Consider the following 22,924-nt stretch of genomic DNA (forward strand, 5'->3'; position numbering starts at 1 on the left):
CGCCAGACGGTCCCGACCCGGGCCCCTCCGTGTGCCCCACTGTGCCGTTCTGTCTCGGGAAACGGACACCCACGGCCCCGACCTCACGGTGCTTTCAACCTGCTCTCCAGTGTCCCCCCTCCCAGCGCCGCGCCCCCCTCCCAGAGCCGCTCTCCCTCTGGACGGACGGACATGCGGCTCCCCCAGCTCCTGACAACTGCCGCTCGGGCGCGGTCCCCACGGCAGAGTGCCCGCTCCCCGAGGAGCGCCCCGGCTGAGGCTGGGGGGGGGCTTCCTCGGTGTGTACACACACACACACACACACACACACACGAGCCTCAGTCCCCCGGAGAGCGGTGAGACAGAGCGGACTGGGCTGTTTCTCCCCCCAAAGGCAGCGAGACCGCGGGCACAGGGTCTCGAGTACCGACGGGAAGAGATCCCGAAACCCCAGCCGGCGCCCCCAGGCCAGCACCGGACTCACCCTCCTCCTCTTCAGTTTTTAGGACCATCTTTCCCCCGCTCACAGCCGGACCCGAAGGCTGCCCGGTCAGGTCTTCCAAGGGGAGCTGGGCGCGGCTCCCCGGGGAGGCGGGGTGGGGCGGGGCGGGCGGGACACCTGTGGGCTGTCTCGTCTGGTCCGGCCGCTGCCAGAGCAGCTCGGCGCTCCCCTCCCCAGGAAGTGGCTGGCGGCTCTCCCGCGCCAATCAGCCGCCGGCCTCCCGCAGCGTCACTTGTCGCTCTGTCCACAGCCGCCACCCAGTTCCTGAAGTCAAGCTCCAGTAGGTCCCCAGGCGTCAACTCCTCCCTGACCAGCGACCCGCGGCCTCAGGCTGGGGGCCCGGGGGCTCACAGCTGCCCTCCGGCCTCCTCCGGCGCGGCCTCAGCGGCGGGCACGGCTGGTTGGCCTCTCCCCACTCCCCGTCTGGGCTCTTTCTCAGAACGGAGTCTCGGAAACCCCCTGTGCTCCCCACAGGGCGCCACGGCACATTTCCTGAGGATGAGTGAGAAATCATGATCCCTGGGTCGGCGTCATGAGGTCACAGGGAAAAGGCAGAAGGCGCACTTCACAGGCGCAGGGAAACCCTGAGGCCACACCCCCGACGTGAGTCCAGCTGGACCCCCCTTGTGTCTCGTGCGCCCCCCCACCGCCCGCTTCTCCGCACAGTCTCAGTGAGTGCACACACACACACACACACACACGTGACGTGGAGCCCGGGCAACGGCAGCGAGGGGCACCCTCACCCCGCGCCGGGACAACCGGTTCTTCCAGCCCTCCGGCGTGTTTACACTCTCTGCCTCCCCCACGTCGCTCACGTATGGTTACGGGATGGATTTCTCTCACCGCGCAGACTGATCTCAAGACCAGCACACAGACGCACACGGACACACATGGAGAAATGCATAGGAAGGTACACGCACATGTACACACACAGAGAGCCCTGGATGTTTCACACGCTGCTTCCCACCCGGCTCCTGGCGCCCGCCACAAGCCCTGTGGGGCCCTGAGCACAGCGTGGCCGGCACAGGGATAACACGGTGGGGGGGGGCACTGGGGCCTCAGAGGCTGTTTGAAGGACCCTGGTTTCCACGGTGGGTGAGCTGGGCAGCGGCTGCCGGGGTCCCACCCACAGTGGAGGCTCGGATTCCCTGGGTCGCTGAGGAGGAGCGGGCCGTGGGCGGGGAGGTGAGCATAGGCAGCCCTCGGGGAGGCCATCACAGCCGTCCAGGGGCCAGCTGGGCGCCCCGAGCTGGGAGTGAGTGGTCGGACTCCGGCACTGTCCACTTTCAGGCAGAGCCCAGGACTTGCCACGGGGTCCACGTGCCACGCGGGGGATGAAAGGGTCATGGAAGAGCCCACGGCTGCAAACTGGGTGGGGGGCAGGCAGCTTCAGGAACAGGCCCCAACCCACCCCATGGGTCCATCTCCGCCTCTTGGCCCCATCGCTCTGTCCACTCTCGGCCCATCCCCGCTCAGCTCCTCCGGCCAGTGACACTCACTGCTGTGTTCCCGCCACACCGCCCAGGTCACACGCTCACGACAGGGGCCCTGACTGGTCACCCGGCCACCCTCCCCATCTGTGCACGGCGGGCCGCCCCACGGACCCCGCCAGCCTCCAGGACAGGGCTCTGTCCGGCTCCCATGAGCCGCTGGCAAGAGAGCTGCCGCTCAGGCCTTGAACCTGGGAGCGGGGTGGGCACACCTGGCCGGAGCCGCTGTCTGCGGGTGATTCCCGCCGCGCCAGAGCTGGTGCCACACCGCCCTGTTCGTCTAAAAAGGGGCGAGGAGCAGACATCGGGGTGTGTGTCCCCCCCACCCCCAACCAACAGACACTCGCAGCGCCGGGCTGTGCGCTCCACTTGCCCACAGGGCAGTGGCCGTGCAGCCCATCCCCACCCACGGGTGGGCCTTTCCGAGTCTGGAAGTGGGATGACGTCACTCGGGATGACGTCAGCCACCGGGCCGGGAGCGGGCCGCCCCACAGCCCGGTCGCCTGGAGCCAAGCCGAGTCATCGAGGCTCCCCGGCACGTCTGCAGCCCGGAACCCGCGGAGCACAGGAGAGGGAAGGACGCTGCTCAAGGGGAGGCCGTGCAGCGGTTCAAAGGACACTCTGCAGCCTCCAGGAAAAGCAACGGTGAATCACAGGCCGGCTCGGGCTCCAGGCCTCGGAGCGGGGCCTGACGAGCAGGACGGGACAGGCGCTGGCCCTGGCCTGCGCCAAACCCACGGCGGGGGCGGGGGCGGGGAGCAGGGGGCGCACACCACAGCCGTTCAGACGGAGTCCCACACAACGCCGTTTGGAGGCAGGGGATTTGGCTCAAGACACTTTATTTTCAGTCAGCGACACGCCTCACCCAGCCTTCACCCCAGCCACGGGGGATGGGGGGGAGCCCATCCCTGGGCCTCGCTGCCCTGCCGCCCTCCAGCGGCCGGCGGGCGGGGCCTGCACCGGGTGGGGATGCCGGGGGCCACCGCTGCATCTGCCAGCCGAGCCTCAGCTCCTCGCCCCGGTCTCAGGGCCCCCCCAACCTGACCCTGCTGCCCCGCCCCCCGCCCCTCGCCTCTCACTGCCTGTGCCTGGGTTTGCCTTTAAGCAAAACAACAACACGGCAGCATCCTATGACAAGAGGGCGGCACCCACGGCTCGAGCCCGAAAACCACGGTTTCCTGCCCAGGCCTGCGCCCGCCCCCGGCTCCGGCTCCGCAGCGGAAGCTCTCTCGGCTCGGCTTCTGCAAACCAGCCCGCCGCTAGTCGGGAGCAGGCTCGGGCCATTCGCCGCCCGCGCTGCGGGCCTCGGAAGACGATCGGGCTGTGGCCCCGCCCACACGTACGTACGCACGCACGCACGCACGCACCCTCCGGGCACGCCCCCGTGCCCGTTTCCACCCGAACCCGCATTTCCGTGAGCGCGGCTCACAGCTCAGCCAGACGGGGGCGGGGGTCAGAGCCGCCACGGAGGCGGTCGTGTCCTTTTCCGTCCTGCTCGCGCGGTGCCCTCTGCTCCCGACTGGTCGCCGCGCTGTCTGCCCCGGGTAAAACCGCCCACGGGGCCCGCCCGCCACGAGATGCGCTCCCGGGAGCGCCCCCACCGCCCACGCCTGCTCGCCCCCCGCAACCCCCGTCCCCAGCGCGGCCTTCTCTGGGCCTGGCCCGGTGCTGGCTCGGGTGGAGCGCACCCTCCACTGGCCAACAGAGCCGGGGGAGCAGGGGGCGGTGCACCTGCTGTGGACGGTGCACCTGAAACCCCGCGACCCTTCCCCCTCCCGGCGGACTCTCAGCTGGGCACAGAAGTCCGCGGTGACGTCACCGTCCTCAGGACCGCGGAGACACCCCGTTTTCTGGCCCCGCACCGCTGTCAGAGACGGGCCGCTCTGATCCCGCGTCTCCAAGCGGCCCGCTCGCCGCAGACAGCCGTCGGACCTCACCTCCACCCTCGGTGCGGTGACCCGTCCTGGCGAGGGGGCGAGGCTGAGTCTTTTCCCGCAGGTTACGGTGGCCACTGGGAAGCTGCAGTCCTGAGGTTTCATAGCTCTCGAATAATGACCTATATCTTTTTCTTTCCGTTCGCATTTTTTTTTATTTTCTATCCGTTAGACACTGGATCTCCAATGCGAAACATTTTATCTGTCATTTCTACTGTTAACTCCTTTCTGAGCTGCCTTCTAGGAAATATTCCTGCAACACACTGAACGTTTCCCCTCAGAACTCCTGTGCTGAACCCCCCGCCTGGAGGAGGTGGGGCCTTGGGGAGCTGCGCGGGAGGTGAGGGTGGGGCTCCGGAGGAGGGGCCAGCACCCTGGTCAGGAAACGCCAGAGGGCTCCCGCCATCTCTTCCCACCGGGCTCGGGCTCAGCCAGGGCACGGCCGCCACGCTCCAAAACGTTGACATTCGCACCCCCCGGCCGCACGTGCCTCTCTGTTACGGCGGCCCAAACCGAGACCGTTCTCCAGTTTACCTTCTCACCTCTCCGTGAGACGTTTTACTTCTGCAATTTTGAATCTGCGAGAACCCACTCTTAACCCCTGAGCACTCTGTTGTGGTAGCACCCCATTCTTGTTGCATCAACGTCACACCGAAGATTGTAAGCACACAGTCCCCGCAGCTCCCGTTAACACCCAGGGTTCTCCTAACCGTCTCCCAAGCGCTGGCTGTCCCCTGCCAGTGACAGCCAGGCGCCGGCACACTGACGGAAGCTCTGGGTGGCGGCCGTGGCCCACGGAGGGGCAGGTGTCACCGTGAAACAATACAGCCGTACCCTCATTCCTTAGGCTGGTGACCAAAAGAAGGCGTCCTCCAGCCGCCTCCCTGGGGCTCCGTGGGCTAGAAACTGGCCAGCGGCACGTGGGGGGGCAGCCAGAGAGAGGGAGGCCGGGAAGCTCCTGGGCCCTCGGGCTTCCACTCACTGCACGCCCTCACATGCACAAACACGCCCGAAGCCGCCCCGCTGCCGAGACAGTACAGCCCTGGGCCCCGCTGATGGCACCGCCCCAGCCGAGAACCATGTCTCCGTCCTCAGAGGCCCTGTGCCTCGGAGCCTCCCTAGGACTTGGGGGCACATCACTGTGCTTCCGATGCCCCCACCCCCGGGCCTAGATCTCCCCGACAGGCTGCTCGCGGGAGAGGGCCTGGGGCACGCAGCACGCAGGCCCTGTGACACCCCGTGCACTGGTGAGCCGCAGGGGGAGGCAATGGAGCCCGTTGTGCTCTGCGGCCCGCACCCCGCCAGCACCGCGCCCTCTCTGGAAGGCCACCGCCACGGGGCCGCCAGGGAAGCAGGGACGTGCACTGGCTTTCCTCACGGACACGCTGGCATCGGATGGGCCTGGGGAGGAGAGGCTCGGGGGCAAAGGAACACGCCTGTGCCCCAGAGAGTGCAGACGGAGAACCTCTGCCCGCGTGTGCCTTCGTGGAGCAGACGTTCTGCCACTTTTGTCATCAAGAGAAAAAGTCAAAATCAACTGGAGATCAACCAAAACACCCCGAACTCCAGACCGTGCCTTTCTGCCCTTTGTTTATTTTACGTGCACAGCTTGAGTTTCAGGTTTTAAACAAGAAAAGAGAGCGAGAACGGCGCGGCTCCCCGCCGTGTCTGACCTCGCTGTCCACGGAGAGCCGTCACCGGCGCCACCGAGCGCACTGGGTTCGCGTCGGTGCGTGGACTGCTGTGCCCAGGGGCCCTCGAGCTGCGGGCGCGCCCGTCTGGGGCCGCGGTCGTCCGTCCACGAGTGGGTGGAGGGAGTGCTGTCCCCAGGGAACCCTGGCTGAGGGGTGCCCCGTGGCCCCCGCAGGACGGCCCTCAGCAGCCATCGTCACCATCGCCACGGTCCCTGGGGCACCCAGAAGCGTGCCGGGTGTACTGCAGACAGTCTGACTGTGACACGCTCACAACGCTAGACAGGCAGCTTTCTCCACAAAGATGGAGGCGCAACGCACTTGACAAGCAAGAAAGGGGGAACCCCAAGTCGTGATAAGCTTCACACTACACCCCAAAGCAGTTACAGCACTTGTAACACCCTTGTAAAAAAAGTCAAAAACAGCAGATGCGGTACAGCCGACCCGTGCTGCCCTCTGCTGGCTGATCGAAGAGACGGTCTTTAAAAAGGTTTGTGAGCAGCCACTTCTGCCACTACATCCGAGCGCCTCTGGGGTGTCCGTGTGCAGGGGACGAGGGGACTCTGGGCCGCCCTGGGGCACAGGCCTGGGGGCGCCTGCCCACACACACGCACGCACCCGCTGAAGAGGTTCTGTTCCCAGTGGAGTCGCTGTGCCCGCTGCCCAGGCGCTCGGGCTGCTCAGTGGAGCCGGCACGGCCAGGCAGACACGGGAGCAGCCCCGCAGCGAGTGGGGGACAAGCCAGCAGTCCCGGCAGCGGGGGTGTGGGGACCGGCAGAGGCCGGGTGCATTCTCGGGAAGGAGGGAAGGCCGTGGAAGCACGGGACGTGGTGGTCTGAGCAGGCACCGCTGAGAACGTGACCCCCCCCGGGGAGAAAAGAGCCCAGAGAGACTGTGCTGTGGACAGGCTCCCCCCTCAAACCCTGTGTGCACGGAACGCACGCACGTTCTCTCCTCGTCCTCGCCACGGGGACCAGTGAGACGGCCGTGCGGCACCTCCGCGGTTCGACCACCCAGGCCGCCTTCCCGGGAGGAGACCTGGGCCGGGGACCCGGGGCCTGCGGTCCTGCGCCTCCCGCTCCTACTGGGTCCTCCCCGCCAGGAAACGACCTGGAAAGACGTCTGTGCGACCAGAGAGGCCTAGAAAGAGCAGGTTCGGGCCAGAACAAGAGGCAGGGCCCAGCCAGCAGCAGGCCCACGGGGCTGTCGGACAGCCGGTGAGGCCGGCCACGCTGCCCGCCGGCACGCACGCCACTGCCCCACCGTCAACCAGGCACCTCGACAGCAGTGTGGCTTTCAAAGAAACGGCTCCTTTTGCAGACACACAGATGCTCTGAGGCCTCGACACGTCCCTGGGGCAGAGCAGGGCCGCTCCGACCGTCACCCTCCCGCCCATCTCCCAACGCAGCAGGCTGAGGACACGGGAAGGGTGGCAGGACCCAGCGTGGCCCTTCCCTGTGGGCGTGCACCCTCGCGCTGTCTCAGGACCCCTCTGCCCCTGCTCCGTGACTGCCGCCCCACCGGGGTGCACGCTCTGTCCAGATACACCGAGTGGGCACGGCATCACCGGTGACGTCCCTTCGCTCTGAAATTGCCTAATGACAGCCCCTCTCCACCGAAATGAGTTTAAGAACCACAAATATGAAGCAGTAAGGAAATTTTTCCTAAAGGCTAAATTCTGGTGTTTTTGTTTATTTTTTACCAAAGTAAATGGCTTGCCCTGGCTCAGTGGATTGAACGTCGGCCTGAAAACCAAAAGATCGCCTGTTCAATTCCCCGTCAGGGCACAGGCCTGAGCTGTGGGCCAGGTCCCCAGTAGGGGGCGCACGAGAGGCGACCACACACTGATGTTTCTCTCCCTCTTCCTCCCTCCCTTCTCCTCTGTCTAAAAATAAATAAAATCTCAAAAAAAACAGGAAACAGATTATGAAATAAGATGATCATTTAGTATTTATACTTTGAGGATTTTTTTTAATACACGAGAAGAATTTCTCATTTTGGGCGGCATGCACCATGCTTGCTTTCTTCTTGCCCTGCAATCCCAGCAGAAACACCTGGTCCCTGCGTCTGGGGCGGAGGGGCAGCCGCACACCCAGCCCGCGACACCGGGGTCCTCTGGGCTACTTGCGTCACCGAGTCACACACTGTGCGTGCGCTCTCCTGCGCGGCCCTGCGTGTCAGTGGCCACGTCTCGGCGAGCTCCCTGCGTCAGAGCTCCTAGGTCCGCCTGAGTGTGAAGCCTGGGGCGTCCCCACAGCGAGTCCGAGGAAGGCACTCCTAAAAGCCGAGTCACGGGGCCCCACGGGGTGTGGGTGGGCACGCACTTATTCCGGATGGCTGTAGACTTGCGGAAAAACTGCCAGAACACGGAGTTCCCCCAACTTCCCCAGCGCCACCGGCTCACGTAAGCCAAGGACAGCGGCCGAGACCAGGAAGTGGGCGCCGGCCGACACGGCAGCGGAGAGTGGCCCGGCCACCCCGGCGGGCAGCACTGGCTCTCCCACCAACGCCCCGGTTTCTGGTCCAGAGTCCGAGCCAGGAGACCCCACCGCACTCTGCTGCCCTGTGTCCCTAGGCTCTTCCGAGTGTGCGGCTTCGGGGGCCGCTGTGTGGCAGACTGGACCCCTTTGCAGGGTGTCCCCGGCCCGCACTGGCCTGCAGGGTTCCCCTGACCTGAGAGGCTGTGCACTTTGGGCACGAACGGCACAGGAAGTGCGGTCGTGTCCTGAGGCATGGTGTCCGCTCCTCGTTGCCCTTTCTTGCCCACCCGTCAGGGTCCCCGGCTGCGGACCTCTGGGGCTGGCTCCACGTCTCTCGACCCGTCCCCGTCCTTCCCCAGCATGGCCTCGCTCCCTGCTCCCCACCCCCCCGAGACTTCCCGGGCACACTCACTCTGCACCCTTCCCTGCCCCGGCCCGGAACCACCATGTATGTCCCCAGGGTCCGCGGTCCCTTTCCGTGGGGAAAGGCTTTCAGAAACCAGGGCCCTCGAGCTGGGTGTGCCCTCCACCACCGCAGACACTGCCGCAGGGCCCCCCCGGAGCACCCGCCCCAGCGCCTCCCGGGCACAAGGGTCCCCAGGCCCCACCCCCTCCGGCATTCTTCTAGGCTGGCAGCTGCCATCCTTCCTGTGTCCCCGCTTGTCTGGTCGGGAAGACGGAGCACGGAGCCCCCGGGCAAGCTGCGCCTCCTCCGTGGAGGGGCCTCATGCACCCTCTGTCCTGCGGTCCACGGTGTCCGTCTCCTCACTGGTTCCTAGGACCCCTCGTGTATCTCAGGTAACGGTCCTTTGCTTGAAAGTGTTGCAAATATTCTCTACAACTATGCTGCCTGTCTTCGCTTTTTTATGAGAGCTTTCGTTACACAAAATGAAATGTAAGTATTTATGTGTTAAGTTCATTTACATGAAGTCAAGTCCGTCGACGGCTGCTTCTTTCCTGACGTCCCTGCCTGGGAAGTCAAGTTCCTTCCCAGCAAAACCGTGAGAAACGTTCACCTTCTAGTGCACGTGTGAGCCCTGGCTGGTGCGGCACGGCTCGGTCGGCGGAGCACCGGCCCAGCCACCGGACGGTCTTGGGTTGGGTCCCCCGGTCAGGGCACGGGCATGGGGCGGGGGTTGGGGGGGGGGGGCAGAAGACACCGTGGACGGATGCTTCTCCCCCCTCCTCTCATGTCCTCGTGTGAGGGTAAAAGTTTTTAATTACTAAAATTCCCATGTATGCATATGTGTGTGTGAGAAATGCACGGTTTTTACATATTTATACTTTTTGCCATTCTATACTTAAAAAACCCCAAATGGCTCCAGGTCTACATGTACATAACATATGACACGTTCTTTTACATTTTCTAACAGACACACGAACAACAACAAAAACAGGTAAAATTAACAACGTATTTCATTTAACCCAATAAACCCTCCCAACATGGAGCCGGCAGGGCGAGCTGCTGTGCACTCCGCGTGCGGGGTCTCGCGCTGGTGGCCTGTGCGCTTCAGTGCTAGCCGTCCGGGGCGCAGCCGCAGTGACCAGACCAGCCACGTGCGGCACGGCCAGGCCCCCGTGTGGCCGCACGGGGAGCCACTGTGTCACCCGTGTGCAGGCAGGGGAAGGGCTGGGAGAACTAAGTGTCCACTGGAGACCGAAAAACAATTTCCTGGCAAACTGGAAACAAAAGCTTTTTTTTTAAAATGTGGTCAAGGGTAGTGACGAAGAGCTCACGGTAAACACTGTCTGTGCTCCGTGGGGTGGGGCTGAGAGCCTCCCCTTCAGGAGACGCAGGGAAAGCAGGGCCGGCTCTCAGGCCCCCACACGTGCGCTTGGCCCCACGGCCCCGCCACCTCGGCAGGCCTGCAGAGGACCAGACAGAGAGGGGAACAGTGAGGCCGTCACCGCCGCGGTCGGTCCCAGCGTCCACGCGGAGCAGGCGTGCGAACAGCCGGAGTCGTTACCGGGTTTAACGAGGCTGCTGGTGACAGAACAAATACGCAAAGCCCCGTGCGATTCACTCCACTGACAGACAACAGCGATGAGAGTGCCCAGTGATAAACCTGTCGACACTGTGCAAGGGTTTTAGGAAAAGTGTTAAATGCCTCGGAAAGACTCACCAGGCCCCAAACTAACAGGGAGAGATGGACTCCTGGCTCAGCTGAGCGCAGCCCTCGGTTACTGCCCGGACGACCCCCCAACCCGAGGCCACGGCAAGGCACGGCCCAGCGGGCCCTGCGGGGGGTGAGGATCACGGCACAATGTGGTGCTGGCCTGGGGCAGGCGGACAGAACAATCGAGAACTCAGCCACAGCCCCATGCCTGACCTATGACACAGCCGGCACAGATCAGTGGAAGAAAAATAGACTTCTTTTTCTAGAGATGCTGCCGGGGACGCATGCGCACTGGCGTATCCGGAAACTCCAAATGAATGGTCACGGCAGGGACTGTAGCAGCAACTGCTTCTCCGCCCTGGAAACCCCCTGAATGTCCCCCAAAAGTGGAACCCATGTGTCAAGTCGTGGCCGATCCAAACAATGAGTCACAGACCATGGCTGCATGACGCAAGGTGAGATAACGTTCATGGACATAACGGTGGGCAAGAAAAGCCTCCAAAAATTAGAAGGAAACTTCGCTGGGAGAACCTTACACCAAACCCAGGAGGCATCGGGGCAGTGTGGGGCAGACTGAGGCGGTCCCTGGCCCGCGCACTCTGGCCACAGACCCCCACGCCCCTCCCTCAGAGCCCCTCGCAGCGCCGGCTTCTGCACACTCGACGCAAACCCGAGCAGAGAAACCCGGACGAGGGGGCAGGAGGCCCGGCAGAGGGGCGGTCCCAGCGCGCCGCTGCGGGAAGTCCGCACAGCAGGCCCGACAGCCACTGCCTCCCCGCCCCCGGCCCCGAGCAGAACCGGACGGGCGCGGCGCGGGGAGACAGCTGGCTGGCGTGCTGGGGCACCCGGCGAGCGTCAGACTGGCCCCGGGCAGAGGCGGAGTAGCTCAGAGAGCAACGGGCGATGTCGAGGAAAACCGCGGGCAAAGGACGAGCGGAGGCGACCTCCCCCAGCTCCGGGGACACGCGGGGGGGCTGCGCAGGGAGGGCGGCGGCGTGGTCGCAGAGCACGGCCCGGGGGGTGCCAGCGCGCGTCCGAGGGCGGGGCCCGGCGGCAGGGGCGCACTCTGTGGGCGCGTGCAGCCGCGGAGCGCCCCCTGGGGGCAGGGAGCTGCCATCCCTCACCCAACGCCTTCGGGTCCGTGAGGTTTCCCTTCGCTCCAGGATGGCAAACGCTCGTGTCTGGTATTTAAAAGGCCTGTTTGTGCGTGAGGTTTCACGCAGCGGGCTGAAGTCACGCGGTGCTTCCCAACGCGAACGAGCAGACGGACTGTCGCCGGTCCCCGCGCGGGCTCCCCCACTCCTGTGAAGACGTCGCAGTCCGAAGACGTCTGGTCTCCACTCTGACAACGGTGTCCAAAGTTAACTTTCCCAAAGGGAAGACTTTTTAACAATTGAGATGTGATTCACAAGCCATAAAGCCCGCTTTCTGAGAGCGCACGACCCAGCGGGTCCCCGTTCTCGCGAAGGTGTGCCGCCGTCAGGGGCTGAGCCGCCGGAGGCCGCAACCCCCACCCCGAGGCGCACCCTGAGCGAGCGCGGCGCTCCCGCAGCGGCAGACGGCTCACCAACGCCAAAGGCCCTTAACCAGAGAACTGCTCTGGAGCCGTCTTTTAGGGTAACCCCTTTTTCTAACAAGACGTTAGGCACCCCCCAACCTTTAAAGAAAGTTTCCCGCTTTGTGTGTCCGTGGGGCCGTCACCCGAGTGGGCAGCGAGTGCTGGCCGGCAACAGGGCGCCGCCCTGGGGGAGGACAGAGCGGGGGACCAGGCTCTGCCAGGACGTGTCTGTCTCAGGAAGGCCACGGCCGACGGCCACGACCTCCCCGGGGACGCTGTCCAGACAGACAGAACCTCCGGGCAGGGGAAGCGCAGGAGCAGCGGGCCCGGAAGCTGGCGGAACTTTCCAGAAGGCCGCCACGCCGTCGCCCCTGATCTCCGCAGGCTCCTAGGTGGCCTTGCCCACCCATGAGAATCGGTCCTTTTAACCTTTTGCATGAAGCCCTCTTCCAGTTTTAAGGAAGTACAAAATTGTGATTTTTCTCCTGGAAGAATAGAAACATTTTTTTCATTTAGTTTGAGACCGTTTCAAGTGTTATGTCCCTTTTTTTTTTCCAGGTAAACCCAGATTTTTTTTTGACTGATGCAAAATGATAACATACTAAAAACGTTCTTCAGCAGACTCACACATTATGCTTACGTCTCACAAAAGCTTTCTGAGACTTATTTTAAACCTTGTCACAAATCGCCTGTGCATGCCGTTCCTCGTTGCCTCCATTACTCTGAACAAACACACAATAAAGGCTTTTCAAGGGGAAGAGGAAACCCCCACCACACGCTCCCACCAGCCCCTCCCACGCACCACCCAAGAGAAGCGGCAGCGCCCACATGATGACCACAAACTAACTGCACGTGAGCGCCGCCTGCACGGTGGGGGGACAGAGAGTGAGACACGGCACAGCCGGCCTGCCATAGAGCACCCCCGGCAGAGCAGAGGCGCGACCTTGAACTCTGCCCGTGGAGTGCGAGCCGGACACAAGCGTGCCCTCCGCAGGGTCCTGGTTGTGTAAGACCCGAACACCGCGGCTGGCCCGCAGCGACAAGCACACGCAGGGCGGGCTGGGCTGCGCGGGGCTGCACGTGGACAGGAGCACTGGACTGCACATGGACAGGAGCGCTGGGCTGCACATGGACAGGAGCACTGTCCCGGGGTGGCACACAGACCCTCGAAGGAGAGCCCAGCACACCGGACACCCGGGAGGGACCAGTTCACTGGGCACAAGCCCTGCCTCCACGTGGCTGTTCTCCCAAAACCGCAGGGAGGGGAACCTGCAACGTTCGCAGCTCCCAGGCAAACAGACAACACACGCGTCACACCCGTGACCTTTAAAGGTCGGTGCTGGCGTCTCTGGCTGCTGTGGACACTCCCTGGCGCCCCTGTGCCTGTGGAGGTCGGCCACTGCAGCTGCCACGGCCCAGGCGCCTGCTGCGGGGTGACCCCCCCCCGACGGGGGTGCAGGAAGCACCTCGCTGGGCCCTTCCCAGGGGCCCAGAGGCAGGTGTGACGCGCCGTCGCCCCAGGCCCGGGCCCTCCGGTGGAGAGGACAGGTCGCCAGTCCAAGGCCCGAGCGGCCAGCAGACTGAGGCCGCGGGTGGGGCCTGCGCTTCGCTCAGCCCGGGGTCCCGGCCGGCTCGAACCTGCCCTCCTGTCCTGACAAAAGCAGCCCAAACCCACCTCTGCAGAACCAAGTCACGGTTTGCGCGGGCCCACTGCCAACGCCTCTCACAGGTTTTGGGGACACGGGTGTCCGCACAGAGGCCTCGTTATTGCGAGGGCACAGGCGAACGCCCAGAAGTTCGGAACTCGAGTCCAACCAGTGGCGGGTGCCCGACAGACGTGGCGGCCACGGGGCCGTGGCGAGCCACGGGGCGGAGGCAGGTGCGCCCTCACTGCGCGTGAGCCCCGGAGGCACGCGGCCTGGGCTTGCCGAGAAGCCAGCCCCGCCGGGGGGCGGGGGGGTGGGCAGCAGGCTGACCTGCCGCCCGGAACGGAAGGCCCCTGAGAACTCGGGGGGCTCTCAGCCGAGACCCGGAGAGGAGCTCAAGGAGCACCTGCTGAGGGAGTGAGTGAAGACGACCCTGGCAAGCAGCCGCTGTGACGCCAACTCCCAGGTACCGGGCGAGGTCGCGGAACCGCCCACGCCCCCCCCAACCCCGCCCAACACCGGGAGAAGGGCCGGGAGAGCACATTTAAGGTACACGGAAACGCCACGTAGTTTTCAGAAACAAAGTCGACCAAGTTCACACACTGGTGTGCAGTGGGAACGGACAGGACTCTCTGGGAGGCCATGCGGCAGCACACATCAAGACTAAAACTAAAAAAGGTGAACCCACCGACCCAGGGGATCCCCGCACAGGAAGCGGCGTCAGAAAGTCAGGCACGTGTGCAAACTGTCACCGACAACAGCGTCTCGGGGCTGTCTGCCACCGGAGCGAAGGGGACTTCTAAGGAACCTTCAACTGAGGCGCACCCGTGTCGGGCCTTGGGCCTCGGGCCCCGTTTCTCATTGGGCAGGGATGGCCCCGGGGCCCCGGCACACCTCTCCGTCACATCAGCCAGCCAGGGAGACCGCGGCACAGCCTGTGGGCTCCCCAGGGAGGGGCCGGGCGGCCCGCCCCAAAAAAGGCCTCAGTTCCGGCCCTCGGCTCCACGCTACAGACTGAACTGCCCAAGCGCAGCCGCCGCCTGGGCCCGTCCTGTCACCCGTGGGACTGGGGGTGGGGAAGCTGTCCTTCCCGGGGGAGGACCCCCCCCCCCCCCCGCCCTCTGCTGTCAGCACTGGACTGGCTCTGACCCAGGTGCGCCAGCACCTGGCACCTGCCCCAGGCCCCACGGGACCATGGTGAGTGCCGCTGCCGGTCCCCTCCTGGGATGAGGACGGGCCCCTTCCCTCCCGGTGCCGTGGCGGCAACTGTCCCCGGTCACATGCCAACGGCCCAGAAACACGTGAGCTTGAACAGCCCACCAACTGTTCCGAGGGACGGCTGGGGCTGGTTTTTAAGCTTATTTTTTTAATCCTGAAGTTGAAAAAATGTTTAATCCATTCATTAACCCAATAATATCCAAAAAGAGTTAAGGCGGGTGGTGAACATGTAGGAATAGGCACAGAAAAAAAAACCTGAGAGGAAATTACACGGAAACAATGTTCACGGTTCTGGCCCCAGGGGCTTGGTTTCACGCTCCCCCTGCTTTGCATGTGCTCGAAATTTCCCGTAGTAACGACTTCTCCACGGGCCGAAGTAAGGACACACGCAGCTACAGCCAAGGCCAGCACGGCTGCCCAAAGTGACTCGGTTTTCAGACCCTCGCCCGTGGCCGCAGAGGACAGGCGGAAGGACAGACGGAAGGGGCCTCGGGGGAGGCGGCCAGGCCTTGGCTCTCACCGGTCTCCTGGCCCGGCAGCCCCGCCCCAAATGGGAAAGGGACGGGCCTTCTTGGTCACTCCCCCTGCTGTCCGGAGCAGGGCTCGCGATGGCACCGTCCAGGGCCTGCCTGACACCAGAGCCGCACGAGAGAAGGGGTCTTCTGGAAGGGACAGACTGTAGCCCCGGCCAGTGGGGCTCAGTGGATTGAGCACCGGCCTGAAAACCAAAGGGTCGCTGGTTCGGTTCCCAGTCAGGGCACGTGCCTGGGTTGCGGGCCAGGTCCCCAGTGGGGGGCGTGTGAGAGGCAACCACACACTGATGTTTCTCTCCCTCTTTCTCCTTCCCTTCCCCTCTCTCTAAAGTAAATAAATAAAACCTTAAGTAAAATGAAATAAGAGGAACAAACGCCGCACAGACTGGGACCCAGAGAAGGGAAGTAGATAAACTCGGTGGCTATAATAGGCGTTTAAAAAAAAAAAAACCCAAGCCTGGTTATTTTTTGCTTCTTTGATCTGCTGAGCCTCTACTTCAAAACCTCTGCTTGAAAGCTCACAACCCTCTAAGGGATCTGAACGGCCTGAAGCGAAACCACATCCCTCGGCCCTCGGCCGGCTGCAGCTGGAGAAGGGGATGGAGCGCTCGGCCGGCCCCTCCGGCACGCAGCCCCGGACACGCGGCCGCGCACCTCCACTTCCCGCGGGGGCACAGGAGACGACGGGAACCGTCCCTGGCCGGGCCAGCCGAGGCCGGGGCCACGCGCCCGCCGGGACCCCGGGGAGGGCGGTGCGAGGTTGCCGGGGCGGGTTTTCCACACCGGGGCTCCTCGGGCTCAGGGCTCTGAAAACAGCGTGTGCGTGTGTTGCACACACACGTGTGCACTCCTCCTCCCTTCCTTCCTTCCTGGGCCTCAGCTGGGAGGGCCCTGGTTCACGAGGCACGGCTGGAGCAGGGCCCAGAACAGACCACGTTTTGAAAACCCCACCCAGGTGTGTGTGCAGGTGAGGCAGGCACTGGAACGGCCACCACAGCCCCAGCTGACGGGCCGTACGCCGGCCACTGCTGCCGTGCGTCTGCCGGGGGCACCGACAGCTCCGGCGACACCAGGGGCCCCGTGGACCTGCGACACCCCCGGTTCTTTCACAAATCTGCATGTGCGGCCCCGGCCTCTCGTCCACGTCTCGGGGCTTTCCACGGTTCAGCAGAGGGCACAGCGGCATTTTACGAGTTTAGAATGCTTCTTCTACAGCAAACAAAAATCCACTGCCACAGGTCTGAAGATTTTTAAGCAGAAGTTGAAAAGTAATTCCACACAGAAATGAAATAAGTCTGCTGACATGGCTTCTCGGAATCAAAATCCACCCCGAACACCGGCGTTGGGTAGCCACCGCCGTTTGTACTGGTTACCAGGGAGGCTCTATTTCTCTCGCGTCCTGCACTCGCACCTGTAAAAACTGAAACAGCCCCCCCCCCGCCCCCCCGTCCACGGTTCAGTCTCGGTTTCGCCGTGATGGGATTCTTGTACAGCCCACGGAGCGGCTGCTCCGCACGCTCCGCCGTCCGCCGGTACAACAGCGCACACGCGCCTGTGATGCACAGGGCTCTACCGACAACCTGCTCTCCCCTCGGCAGCACACGGCCGCCCTCCGTGCCGGCAGAGGCCGCCGCGCCCCTGCTCCGCCACGGGGCACCCGACTTCCCGCGGCGCCAACACGCAGCCAGGGACCAAACGCCTCTTCGTGGGGAGCTCGGAGCCGGCTCCCGGCCCCGCCCCCTGGCAACGCCGCGGCTCCCGGCCCCGCTCACGGGCAGCAGCGCTACTGCTCTCACCCCGCTCACGGGCCGAGAAGCTGCGGGGCGCGTCCCCGCTCGCGGGGGCAGTGTTAGTCAGGGTGCACACGTGCCCCTTTCCACAGGCAGCAGAGCCACGGCACACGCGTGTCCCCGCTCGCGGGAGGCGACCGCAGCGCACGTGTGTCGCCGCGCCCAGGCAGAGACGCTGCAGCGTGAAGCCCGGGACGCCCGCGTGCCCCGGCCGTCCGAGCCCGAGCGGACCGGAGGCCGTGCTCTCGCCCGGCTGCGGGGCTGCAGGTGCGGCCAGTCCCCGGGGGGGGGGGGGGGGGGGGGGGGCCTGTGTGCGGCGGCCCGCCGTCCAGGCCGGAACCGGTGCCGCGTGACTCATCTTTCTCCAGAAATCCACTGACCCCAGGGTAACAGAGGCTCACACGCACTCCAACTTCCTGGGGCCTGTGAAAATCCCTTTAAAAGTCACAAGTGACTTTACCGATTGATTTTAACTGTAAGGATGTATTATTGTGATTTTTTTTTTAAAGTAAAAGTTTAAGTTCCTTATTAGAGTGATATATATACACATATTTATTTGTTTAAGAAAACGGGAGTTTACAGCAATATCAGCAAAAAGACAGAACAGTAACACTTAGCCAAAAGTTTAGTTTTCTATCCTCGAAATCTATTCAGGGTGAAAACTGAGCCAAATGAAGATTTAACACGAATTCGTGAGCCAGAAATCGCACCCAGGCTCCTCTCTCCGCTGTGAGGTGCCCCTCCTGTGACGTGGGGACAGAGGCCGCTGTCTGGGGGAGTCATCACTGATGACACCCCGCCAGAGTCCCCTCCGAGAGCAGTGGCCTCCCCCCACCCCCGCCCTGTGAAACCTGTGGCTCAGGAACGCTCTGCCCCCTGACACAGGGTACTGCCCTTCACCGCCGGAGGAGGCTCAGGGCCGCTGCTAAGCGGGCAGGGAGCCCCCGCACCTGCGGCCTAAGGACAGAACGAGGCGCTCAGTGCAGGTCTGCCAGCAGCAACGGCCACAGAGGCACCAACGGACGCTGGGTCACGTGCTGCGGCCCCGCCTCCGTGGGAGGAGCGCTCTTCTTGAGGCAGAACCACAGAAGGACTCGAGGCCAAGTCGGCTGACACGGTAGCCCTGGTGCCCACGGGGGACACGCCCTCCAGGAGGAAGCAGCGCCCACAGGGGCTCGCCGCCTACCCTGGGAGGGAGGGGCGTCTGGGGCACGGGAGCAGCGGCGTGGGCATGCAGATCTCAGCCCAGAGGGGGCCGAGCGCTCCTCCTGGACCCCAGGGCCTTCGCTGTGACACGGCCAAGAGGGATCGAGGCCGCAGAGGGAATCCAAGCGGCAGTCAGCCGACCCAGAGACGGGAAACTACCCTGGGTCGATCGGGCGGTGGCTGCAATGCAACGGCGGCGTTCTCGACCACGGAAGAGGATGGCAGGACAGCCAGTGTCGGAGTGACGCGAGGGGGCAGAGACTCGAGCAGCCACTGCCCACCCCACAGGTGTGACGGGACCACGAGCCCGGAGCCGCAGGCGGCGTCCAGAAGGTGGGGACGGCAAGGGCACGGACGGCCCCCCGAGCCCAAGGAACCGCCCGCAACACCGCCATCTCGCGGTGAGACCCACCCCAGACACGTGGTGCCGGGCAGTGAAGTAATAAACCGTGTCCTCAGGCCACTCTCTCTGTGGCGGCCTGCTGCAGCTGCAGCAGCCACGAGAAACCCATCCAGCGGACGGCCAAGAGGGCTCTCCGGTCAGAGCAGCGTTCTGCCGGAGGTCCAGCTGCCTTCCCGGCTTTTGTGATCACACACACAGTCGACCACCATCTCCGAATCCTCTTGAAGACACACACATCCGCCAAACCCTCAGTACTCCCGACACAAACGGCAGACCCCCCCCCCCCCCCGGCAGAGCACCCTGCTGGGGGCCGCAGGGGCCCCACCCATCGCGTTTCTTTGCCATGCTCCCCTTCCAGGAGCAGACCCGCCCTCCCCTTCTTCCAAGGCGCCTTTTTAAAGACTCGCACCAAAATCTCCGATGCATGGAGAGGGTCCCCGTCACCCACCCGGTCAGCCCACACCGAGGAACCTCCTAGCCAACGGGTCATGACCGCAAACAGAGCAGCAAACTCAGGCCCCCAACAAGCCCCCGATGACAGGGGCCTGAAATCGGGCGCCACACCCGGGAGGCAAGAGGCCCACCTTCCAACTCCAAGGGCGACTCACCAGGCGCGGCGGAGGCGAGCGATTTCAGTGACCTCCACTCCCGCACACAACCAGGCGGGGGCCGGGGTCAGGGTCACTCGTGCGCCAACTCAGCCCGCAGCGGGGAAGACCAGACCCCTGCCTCCGGGCGCTTCCCGCTCCAGCCGCGGGGGAGCCTCCGTGGGCGAGGAACACACGGAGGGGGCTGGGGCGGGGGGCGGGCACCCAGCAGGGATGGGGGCAAGTGCGGGCAGGGCACCCCGGCTGCGGCATTAACTGGGTGACCTGGTGAGGGGCGGGGGGTGGGCACCTGGGCAGAGGCTGGGCAGCGGGGGTCAGCTGTGAGGACACGAGGTGACAGCACTCGAAGCGAACAGCCAGAGGAGCCTTGTGGGGGGGGGGGGCGTGAGCCTGGGGGGCCAGCACGGGGGGGGGGGCCAGCAGCCCCTCCTGTGCACCGAGATCTACCGGAGCGGGGGTTCTTTCTGGAGTGAGACCGCCGTCCCGGGTGGTGTCCCCGGCTCTACGGGGACACTGTGAATGCAAAAACAGCCCCCTTTCCGTTCCTCCCCCGGGGGCTTTCCAGGGTTTCACTTCCTCCGGCTCGCTCTGAGCACAGAGGGGAGCCGGCGGGGGCCTCGGCCAGCCCGAGGGGCTGCGCAGGCAGAAGGGGCTGCCCGGGCCGAGGGGCCGCCCCCCGCCTCCACGGCAACGGCAGGTGTCGCCCCCCGGGGCGGCCTCACGTAAAGCGGGAGGCGTGTCCCCGGCCCCCGAGCCGCAGTCCCCTGCAGTGTCCCCCGCAGTGCTTCTGCAGCCGGGCAGGCAGCAGCCGGGTGACCAGAGCCCGGCGTGTGGCGCTCCCCCCGACAGTCAGGGCCCTGGGCCCCGCCCCACCGAGGCACGGTCACCCCCACGGGGCCCTGAGCAGTGGGGCTCACCTGGCTGGGCATCGTCCTGCGAGGTCAAAGGTCTCCAGTCGGAGTCCCGGTCAGGGCCCAGGCCTGGGTCACACAGGCCCGGTCCCGAGTCGGGGCGCGTGCGACCGACGGACGTCCCCCACACTTCGATCTTTCCCTCCCTCCCTCCGTCCCTCCCCATCTCTCTAAAAAACAAATCAGATCTTTACAAATAGAATAAAAGCACACAGTGCAACGTTTTGTGTTAAATAAAAAAAAGCCGCCTCTCCTGCGAACAGACAAGGCCGCAGCCGCAGCCTGGGGTGGGAAGACCCCCAAGCACACTCTGACCCCCCGAAGAAACCCCTTTCTGCCCCCGCCACGCTAGCCCCCCCCCCACCCAGCTTCCTCCCGCACGGGCCCTTCCCGGCTCACCTCCCGGGGTGGGAAGGCCGCCCTGCGTGGCTGAGGGACAGCTGCAGTGCAGGGTGTGAGAGGCAGGGCCGCGGGCGCGCCCCCGCGCCCGGCCACCTGGACAGCCCACGCCAATCCCGGCTGCCCCAGCGCCACCTGCGTCCCGCCTCCGCAGCCGTCAGGGCCAGGCTGCGCGACTCCGGGGCCTCAGCCACTGCCCCAGTTTTCCCGGTCAGCGGTGTGGCCCGCCGGCCAGGGACAGGGAGCTGGCTCCGCAGCAGGAGCCTGCTCAGCCCTCCAGTCTCGACCCCAAGACCCACAGCGGGCTCTTCCAGTCCATCTGTTCACGGCCTGCAGCGAGGGTCTGAACCAGAAAACCACCCTACCGAGGCTCCGGAGCCCGGTTCCAGGGGCAGACACGCGAGCCTGCGGCCGTGGGGGCAGGGGCGGGCAGAGCCGGCGGGACGGCCCAAGGACGGCCTCTGCACCGACCCACCAGGTCCCCTTCCGTGAACACCAGTCTCGGGGTCCACGGCCCCCTACCCGGAGACCATGGAGGACGACAGCCTGAGCCCGGCGCCGGCCAGCAGGCCACCGAGGCGACCCCAGGGAGGGCTAGTTTTGCCGCAGCGCCCGGCCCACACGCCTCTGCCCTCTGGCCTCAGTAGGCGGTCTATGCAAAAATGTGTTTCGCTCGAAGGGCGCTGAACCCTGGGGTCCTCCCGCCCCCTCCGCCCCCTTGGAGCCATCGGGGAGTTCTCCCACGTGTCAGCAGCCCCTGCACCGGGAGCTTCTAGAAAGACGGCCTGGGTTTCATAGCTCTCCGAAGCCCGGCCTCGAGCCAACGCCCTGCCGCCACGGAGGGCTGGGGAGAGACTCACGTCTGAGGGGCGGGAAGCGGTGCAGACAGCACGGAGGAGAAAGAAACCGAGCGTGCTTTCAAGCCTGGGTACCTGGGGCAATGAGCAAACGGTGGCAGGGCTGGGAGTGAAGAAGGAAAAGTCACAGGGACGCCGGGAGGGGCCTGGGGCGGAGAGCGAGGGCGGCCCGCACGCAGCTCCCGGGCCCGGAAGGTACCTCCTCGCCAGGTTCCCCTCACTGGCACCCGCCCCCCCTCCCAGCCCCGGCCCGCCCGCCAGCCCCCCTCTGCCCAGCCGGCTCCACCCAACTCTCGGCAGGCCCGGCCCTCCGTCCGCCTGGGGCTCCGCGCGCAGCCTGCTGCCACCCTCTGGGCTCAGCGCATCCGTGACCCGGGGCTGCTGGTGCCCACGCCGCCGCCCCGTCACAAACTGCTCACGGAAACCGAAGCTGCCACGGCACCGCTGCGGAGCAGCGATCGGCGCGCCCGAGTGACGCCGGCGCTCACGCCGACATCGACCACCGCGGTGTCGCTGTGACGATGACGGCCGCCTCCGGGGAGAACCCTTCCCGAGGACAAAACCTTCCCGAGGGGCTGTGGGGCAGCACCCGGCGTGCGCGAGCAGGCGCGGCAGCACCCCCGCGGCCGCCAGCCGGTGCTCGCTGCCCTCGCCGACGCTCAGAGAAACAGCATCACCACAGTTTCGGGGGGTGAGGCCTCACTTCTCGAGCATCTCTGAACGATTTTTCCACCGCCTCCAGCTTCTGTTACTGCGGACGAAGCCCAGCAACGGTAACTGGAGAGGCCGCCACTGCAGGGCGTGGGGCAGCGGTGCCACAGACGGCTGGGGAGCCCCTCTCGGGAGCCGGCGTCCAGGCCCCTGACCTGGGGGCCCTCGGAGCGGGAGTGTGCCGGCCACCGGCCCTCCTCCCGCCGCCCCGCTGAGGGCCTCACCTGTCCCCTCCCCCCCCCTCCGCCAAGTGGCCTCCGTGTCTGTCTGCTGTCGCCCTTGGCCCAGAAGGCACGCCCCTGGTGACAGCACCGCCTGACCTGGGATGCACAGCACGTACGAGGAAAAACCTCTTGGGCGAGACCGCCCTGAGCCACACCTGGGACATTTAGAAAGGAGCAGGCACGAGCCTTCAGACCCGGCGGACTCCGAGCCGCCTCACTGACCCGCGCAGCCCAGGGCGGTCAGAGCCACGGACTCACGGCCCCTCCTCCAGAGAGAACGCCACACGTGCGTCCGACCAGAGGCCAGCAGGCTGGTGGGGAGGGCTTGACTAAGGGACCACGGGGCTGGCCAATAAGTCCGTTGGGTTTTTTCGCACGATGGCTCTCGTGGCTCTTAGCTATCTCTAGATTCATCCGAAACAGTTTTGTTAGAGGGTATTGTGACAGCTGTCTCACCAGTGTGCGTTTTTAGAAAACTTACCAAAACTGGTGAATTTTTGTGTAGTCATGTTTGAAAGAGATTTTATTTATTTACTTTTAGAGAGAGAGGAAGGGAGGGAGAAAGAGGGAAAGAAACATCCATGTGTGGTCGCCTCTCTCATGCCCTCCACTGGGGGTCATGGCCTGCAACCGAGGCGTGTGCCCTGACTGGGCATCGAACCGGCGA

At 64.8% G+C, this 22,924-nt stretch overlaps 1 protein-coding gene across 2 annotated transcripts in view; it reads right to left on the reverse strand.

Annotated features, from left to right (window-relative positions):
- CYTH1 (cytohesin 1) overlaps window positions 1-22,924 on the reverse strand; it is a 51,301-nt gene that overhangs the window by 23,080 nt on the left and 5,297 nt on the right. The window contains exon 1 of one of the 2 annotated variants that reach the window (XM_028520240.2): window positions 464-583. The exons of the other annotated variant lie outside the window; for it this stretch is intronic. Within the exon in view, the coding sequence (XP_028376041.2) occupies window positions 464-491 (28 nt within the window). The 5' untranslated portion in view covers window positions 492-583. Of the gene's footprint in view, window positions 1-463; window positions 584-22,924 lie in introns of those variants that run through there. 2 annotated transcript variants of the gene reach the window in all.

Source organism: Phyllostomus discolor, chromosome 8, assembly GCF_004126475.2.
Source record: "Phyllostomus discolor isolate MPI-MPIP mPhyDis1 chromosome 8, mPhyDis1.pri.v3, whole genome shotgun sequence".
Taxonomy (NCBI): domain Eukaryota; kingdom Metazoa; phylum Chordata; class Mammalia; order Chiroptera; family Phyllostomidae; genus Phyllostomus; species Phyllostomus discolor.